The sequence below is a fragment of the Triticum aestivum genome, chromosome 6A (genome assembly GCF_018294505.1).
Source record: "Triticum aestivum cultivar Chinese Spring chromosome 6A, IWGSC CS RefSeq v2.1, whole genome shotgun sequence".
NCBI lineage: Eukaryota > Viridiplantae > Streptophyta > Magnoliopsida > Poales > Poaceae > Triticum > Triticum aestivum.
Window position 1 is genome coordinate 603608973 of NC_057809.1, and position 7529 is coordinate 603616501.

The 7529-nt window shown below is 49.0% G+C and overlaps 1 protein-coding gene across 2 annotated transcripts in view; it reads left to right on the plus strand.

The window, feature by feature from the left end:
- The first annotated feature begins 7377 nt into the window (after positions 1-7377).
- Positions 7378-7529, plus strand: part of LOC123128923 (formin-like protein 5) — a 2442-nt gene continuing 2290 nt past the window's right edge. The window contains exon 1 of one of the 2 annotated variants that reach the window (XM_044549037.1): positions 7378-7526. In XM_044549037.1, coding sequence (XP_044404972.1) covers positions 7440-7526 — 87 coding nt within the window. In that variant the 5' untranslated portion in view covers positions 7378-7439. The other variant, XM_044549038.1, reaches the window with a different exon arrangement.

Genomic DNA, 7529 nt, shown 5'->3' on the forward strand with positions numbered 1-7529 from the left:
ATTCTCCCTCTGAATATCAACAGTGGTTCCATTACCCACACGTTTGACCAACCCCGACTTCAACATATCACGGCCCTCTATAATTGCTTGTCAAATTTGACTTGGATGGTTACCCAATGTAGCATCAAGGATAATTAATGACCTCGGGGAGATAAACAGCCTTCAATTTCCTAGCACTCAATCTCCAAGCTTGTCTCGCCAGAAGGGCCAAGTTAAAGATATAGAAGTCTTTGAACACTCCCATATATTTTGGCATGGTCAGTGTGTCCCAAGACACCCAATGTGGCTTCCTCTTGTCCCTATTACTCCCCCACCAGAAGGATCTTATCAATGAAGTCAAGTGGTCGCAAAGCCGTCTTCATAATTTAAAACAATACATCAAAAATACCGGTTTCTTAAGAAAAAAACATCTTAGGGTAACCAATCTGGTATGCTCGTATGACATACGGATCCTTGTTTTCTCCTGCCGTACGAAGTACAACCCAATTACCCAAAAGTGGTTGCACTAGTAGAAAGACGACTTTTAGTACCGGTTCATAAGGACCTTTAGTACCGGTTCTGGAACCGGCACTAAAGAGTGGGGACTAAAGGTCCCCCCCTTTAGTCCCGGTTCAACACGAACCGGGACCAAAGGCCCACCACGTGGCACGAGGCTCGCCATGGTCTGGGGGACCTTTAGTACCGGGTTTTTTCTGATTTATTTTTGAAATAAAGCAAAAACAACCTGTCTACTGGGCCGGCACGACCTGCATACGACTAGAAACCCAACCTCTAGTTGGGCCAGGATGCAGGCCCGTACGACCCAGTAGGCCCACAGGGCAGAAGACTTGCAATAGGCCCACAAAGGCCTGCTTAGAGAGGAGCTCGACACGGTAGCCGCGGCGGGGCTTATAAACTGGTGTGAGCTCCTCTCAACTAGCAAGGTGGGACTAAACATTGTGCACTCTGGGTGGCATCGCACCACCTTTAATACCGGTTGGTGGCTCCAACCGGTACTAAAGGGGGGGGGGTCTTTAGTACCGATTGGAGCCACCAACCCGTACTAAAGGCCACCACCTCTTTGTACCGGTTCGTGGCACGAACCGATACTAAAGGTTCGCCAAGAACCGGTATTAATGAGCGCCTCCCGCCTAGTCGTTGGAACCGGCACTATTGGTCACATTAGTGCCGGCTCAAATACAAACCGGGATTAATGAGCTAAACATTTGACCCTTTTTTTTACTAGTGTTGGTCTGAAATCGTTCGAGGCAAATCAGGAGCAAGTTTGGTAGGTACATACCTCGCAAAAAAAAGTTTGCTAAGGGCATGTGCAATAATTGATAAGATAGTCTTATCTTAAGTCTTGCATGTAATTTAGAGATGACAACAAAAATTGTCTACAATGGGTCATCTCTTAGTCTTATCTTCAATAATTAGCCATTCGTAAAAACGTGGCGAGACATATTATGCTAAGGGTACGTACAATGGTGCTATTTTAGAAGTGCCATATATGATAAATGATGAGGTGGAGGAGAGAGAACTCATAAGAAAAGGCTTGTCTTCTCTTATTTAAGAAAAGACAAAAGATGATCTCTTAACACAATATGTCTCATCATGTTTTTAGGAATGGCTAGCTACTAAAGATAATGCTAAGAGATGACCCATTATAGACTTCTTTTCTTGTCATCTCTAAATTACATGCAAGACTTAAGGTAAGACTATCCTATCAACCATTGTACATGCCCTAAGAGATCAACTTTTGTCTTCTCTTAAATAAGAAAAGACAAACATTTTCTTATGAGTTCTCTCTTCACCTCATTATTTATCCTACGTGGCACTTCTAAAATAGCATAATTATACATGCTCTTACTCGTCACTATCTTCCAAGAGGAAATTTACTCTTCACTAATCATTCGTACTTCTGCTACAGTTCTTTTTATTTGAGAAACTGTGGGTCACAGTGGTCCATGGGGATGGATGGATGATGTGCCACCCCCGGGTCCTCGGTGGATCGTGGCCACTCGGATAGGATCACACAATTCGTGCAGGGCCCGCCCGGAGGGCCCACACTGTTCCCAGCCGACGAGAAGAGGGCCCATTTGAGGACGACAGGGTCAGTCCCCCTCCGCTGGATAAACCGAGTAATTCGGCTCATTTCTAAAATCATTATTATCACGCCGCAGACACAAGGCAACAAGAAAATGGGAAGCAGCAATTTCAAGAAAAGCAAAAAAGAAATAGTACCGGATGAATTCTCGAAACACTCACCGGATAAACACTCCGTCGGTCGGCAACATGGCATCACCGTTTTCCAATTAAAGAAAACGCAAACGGAAAGCATGATCACACACCCTACTTTAGAGGATTATATTTAGCATCAGCAAACTTGTGAGGCACCTTACTTACTAAACTTGCACAGCTGATGATGGCGCCGTCGTCACGGCATGAACAACCCCTTTCCACAATTGAAAAGACGATTTGCATAACCTAATCCGACGGCGCGGCCGCTTTCCAGCCAGATATGCGGCGTGGCAGTGGCAGAGGATACATTACAATGCATCCATATGGATGGATATATACAGGTGTTTTCCTGCCCTCCGGCGCCTTTAACCGGAAGGCTCCTAATCATTCTTTAATCCTCCTCCTAATGCATGCTTAAACAACGCGATTAACATGCCTCGGACGAACTAAATTAGCATTGTGCTCTGGCGAGTCTCGTCCACAGAAACCACCCCGGCCCGGCTTTCATGGCCGCTAACTACCAACTGGCGCTCACATGGCCTCAGGGCATGTACAATGGTTCTATCTTAGCAATGCCACGTAGGATAAATGATGAGGTGGATGAAAGAAAAATCATAAGAGAAGGCTTGTCTTCTCTTAATTAAGAGAAGGCAAGAGATGATCTCTTAGCATAATATGTCTCACCACAATTTTAGGAATAACTAGTTATTGATGATAAGGCTAAAAAATGACCCATTGTAGACATGTTTTTCTGTCATCTCTAAATTACATGCAAGATTTAAGATAAGACTACCTTATCGACCATTGTACATGCCCTCATGCATGTGTTGTTAGTTAATATGGTTACATGCATCTGGGTCAATACTAATCACATTAGTCAGTGAAGTCTGGCCATGCATGTGAACCATCCTTCTTTATCCAAGTATATATGAACTTGTACAATTTCTTTAGAATATTTCACCCCAATAGACATTGGATAGATTAGCGAGATTTATGAAAGGGTGTGGCTAGGTCTCAGTCAACTGAGATTTAACCAAATCTTAATCAAGCGACATAACGTGCTAGAGATAAAAAAACTGATTTTTTTTATAGATCTCAATGTAAAATCTCATGGATATAGCATCGATTGAGACTCGACTAAGCTTGCAATACGCCCGAACCTCTCTTGGTGGCGGCCAACTTGACTTCAGCATTTTTGAAGCGATTATATTTTGCGTCACTTATTAGAATCACAGAAAACATTCGTTATATAGGAATCGTACCACTAATCATATCTTGACACCGGTTGTTAAGTTTGTTGCATTATCCGCCGGTGGCGATCTATCCACAAAAAAAGCCCTTGCAGCACAAAGGGGGGGGTCCACGCGCTTCCATGAGCTCCATTATCTCAGGCGGGTCCCACATTTCAGTGTACCAGCATCCCAGGGTACCTTTCTGAGGGCACCCATTAGTGCGCCTAGCAATAACATTTGAGTATTGACGGGGTCACGGAGCAGCGAGTCTCGTCGTCGCCGGGCGCTCGGCGCCTTTGGCGGCCTCACGTTTGACGGCTGGTTTGGCCGCATGCGCCACCGTGCGGTGCCAGCAGCCTGCCAGATCCGCCGTCGATCGCCAGGACGCAAGCGGTGAGTTTTGTCGCCGACGACGACGCGGATCCGGATCGGCAGGGCTCAGTGCTCACGGGAATTCGACAGCGGCAGTAACAAAGATCCGGCCCAGCGCTCCGGCCGGCCGGGGCCAGGCGGGCAGGCAGGCAGGCAGACAGGTGGGAGCCAGCGCCTGCGACGCACGATCGCCGTGGCCCAGATTTTGACCAGGGGAAACGACTCGACCGGATCCCCCCCGGCGGCGACAGCGCGCCAGTGCGCCACTGCGGCCGGCTGGGCCTCAACTGCCCGACTGCCTAACACGTTGCCGGAATTAACTCCTCCTCCGTCTCCCCCCGCGCGCGCGCCGGCGTGGCCCAGGGTTCGGACCGACTGGCTGCCATGCCTGCCGCGGCGGCACATGGAAGGTCTGCCGCCGCTGCTGCCGGTGGTGGCGCCTCGTGGACGTGGACGTGGCGTCGTGGCGCGCTGCCAGATTTCTACCGCCGCGTGGAGTTACTGTGGGCGAGCGTGCGACGCGCCCACCACCACGGGGGCAGCCTGCGACCTGCGTGCGTGCATGGTCGTGTGGGTGTGGCCTGTCGGTTGGAAACGGAGCCGCCGTGGGTGCCCCGCCCACGGAAACGCACCGGGCGCGGGGGTCCGATCACGGTGCGGTGGAGCCAACTGGGTTCACGTAGGCCGAGAGAGATGATGAGCCGCACGGCACGGCGGTGCGGCTAGCGAGGAAGGAGCTGGCACGGCGGGCAGGGCCGAGTAAATTGCACATAAGTACCACGTCGGCAGCTGACAGGCGGGCCCCGCCGGTCAGATACACTGTCAATACGCGTTTATACGCGATTTAGACCTTTTTGTAACGTATAGCTCCAGACTTGGTACTGACATGTAAAAATTACCAAACTTGGTACCAATCTGCTTCCAATGCCCCAATTATGGTATTTCTGTGCAATTTACTCGGCAGGGCCGGATGACGGGGGGATGGCGTGGCGTCGCGCTGTGTGTTTGTGTGTGGGCCGTGGGGGGCTCTGCTTTCCAGGCGAGCCCGATGGTGGCTTGGCGCCGTGGTCGAGTCGGACGCGCGGCCCGGCTGTCGCCGTCGAACCGTGAGGCACGCACGGCACGGCAGCTCGGGAAGAGGCAACTGGCCGCTCGGGAAGAGACAGCTAGGGTCGTTGGTGACAAGGGTTTTATTATACTCTTGAATTGGGTCTGGTTTACCGCTTAGTCCTGTCGTGTGAGTAATTTTTTTTTCTATTGTCTTCTCCCATGAATCCACGATTATCGTCCTTCATCAAGATACTACTCCCTCTATCCCATAATGTAAGCTTTTTGCTGGTTGGTTCCATTATCACAAAGCCGCTCTCAAATTGGCTTGGTTTCAAGATGTAGAATCCATGTTGAATCACCACTTAGCGGGATGTAAGAACGTTTTTCAAGCTAACATGGCTTCAAAAGCGTTCTTATATTATGGGATGGAGGTACATGTTATTTCATTTTTTTCGCCAATGATACCACCCATCACCGAAATTCTAGTGTATTGTATACACCATTTTTCACCAAAAAATAATTATACATGCAATTAAAAAAAATTATCGGCGGTGGCTCCCATATTCTCCTCATATACCATCTATGAAACATTTACGAAAAAATGCCTCATATACCTATATCCATGATCGATGAAGGTTTTGCGCCTTCTCGTCGACCCATACTATGCATAGTGTTTGTCGGAGGTTGTTGCAACAGTCCATCGTGTTATGATTCTCGTCGGTCGATGGTGGCATGGCGTGGTCCTCACCCTTGCCCTTACGCCTTCCAGGGGATGGAGATTCATCAATGCATCAATGGACAATTATCTATAGGAATAATCTTCGACGACTCAAGCGACACATTTCACTTTGGGGAGAACTTTCAGTGATGCCTCAACCATGTAATCACGTGTCATCAGACACAACCGACCGATAGAGGAGCATCAGTAACAAAAGTAGCATCTATAGAGATCATATTAGGGAATGACTATATCTAAAACTTTAGACCGATGCATAACACGCCCCTATGTGAGATCATACACCACTCGCAGGAAGCAGATCTATATGTCATTCAATTCTTTCACCCTTGGACGCTCTCATGTTCTTCTCCAGCCGACTTTTACCCCAGACCACTATCCTTCCCCGGTGTTCTTCTGCCACAAACCGATATCCTTCTCCAGTTGTCTAGCCTTCGGTACAAGAAGACCATTTTTTTAGGGTGCACAATCCCTCCTCCTACTTATGTTGGTCATGCATTTTCTCAAACAAAAACAACCATCATCATCACTTTTTACTGGATAATGGACAATCATAATAAAATAATCAAGGGACGGGGTGGCGGTGGGGAGGGCAGTTGGCGGTTGCTAGCCATAATTGGTGGTGCCCTCGTACCCAAAATTGTCCGTGTACCATCCACATTTTCTTTACGAATAAATGCCTCCTATACCTACACCCGATAGATGAAGGCTTTGGCCTTCTCCTCGATGCCTAATTTGCTCCCATGGTCGCCGGAGGTCACTATAACACAATCTGTCGTGTTATGATCTTCGTCCATCAATGGTGGTGTGTCATCATCCTGCCCGAGAGTTTTCCACTGGACGGACGTTCGTCGACGTTTGAATCAACCGAACGCTTTTTGAATAGGTATCTAGATATTCGACGATGTTTACACAGAAAAACATCGACGGCTCGAGAGGCACATTTCAATTTGGGGTAGTTGTTCAGTATTTTTTCTTTTTTGTCCCATGATCATCATCCTTCGCCAAGAAATGACTATTTCATTCAACTGTCTTACCCATGATATCACCAATCACCAAAAATCTATATGTCATCCAATTTCCTCACCGACTATCCTTCTCCGTGTGTGGCGCAGCGCCTCCTACTTATGTAGATCATGTATTTTCTCCGACTGTATATTTTTTTACTAGCAACCAACCTCCTTCTCCGGTTGTCTAGCCGTCGGTACAACGAGTGTTTTTTTAAGGGGGCACGGTGCCTTCTCATACCTATGTAGTCATGCATTTTGTCGCACAAGGCCATCCGTCGTCATCGCTTTTACTCGACGATAGGTGCTCGTAAATATGGTTAGGGGGGAGGGGGGTTGCGGTTGGGAGGGCAGTTGGAGGTTGTTGGTCACAATCGGTGTCACCCTCCTACCAAAACTTGCCCGCGTACCATCTACAAAATCGTTTCATGTAAATGCGTCCTATACCTACACCCGTGACCGATGAAGCCTTTGTCCTTCTCGTCGACGCCCGATTTTGCCGCCGTGGTCGTCGGAGGTCACCATAACATAATCCATGGACGTTCGTCGATGTTTTGAACCGAACGAACACCTTTCGAACAAGTCTATATGTTCGGCAACCTTTATAGGGAAAAACAACGGCGGTGCGGGCCAACTGTTGCCACGCATCTCCCGACGCAGCCCAGAGCGGAGGAGCCCAACTCCCCGCCAAAACTCTCCAGAATCCCAGCCCCCCTAATCGCACCGCTAATCCCACCCGCACCCGCCCGCCTTATAACCCCTCCACGCGCTCCATCCCCCCATCCATCCCCATCGCCGCCACCAACCCTAGCCCCCGCCGCCATGGCCGACTCCGGCGACTCCTCCCCCCACTCCGCCGCCGACGACGCGCACCACCACCACCACCCCGACTCCACCACCACCACCAACGCC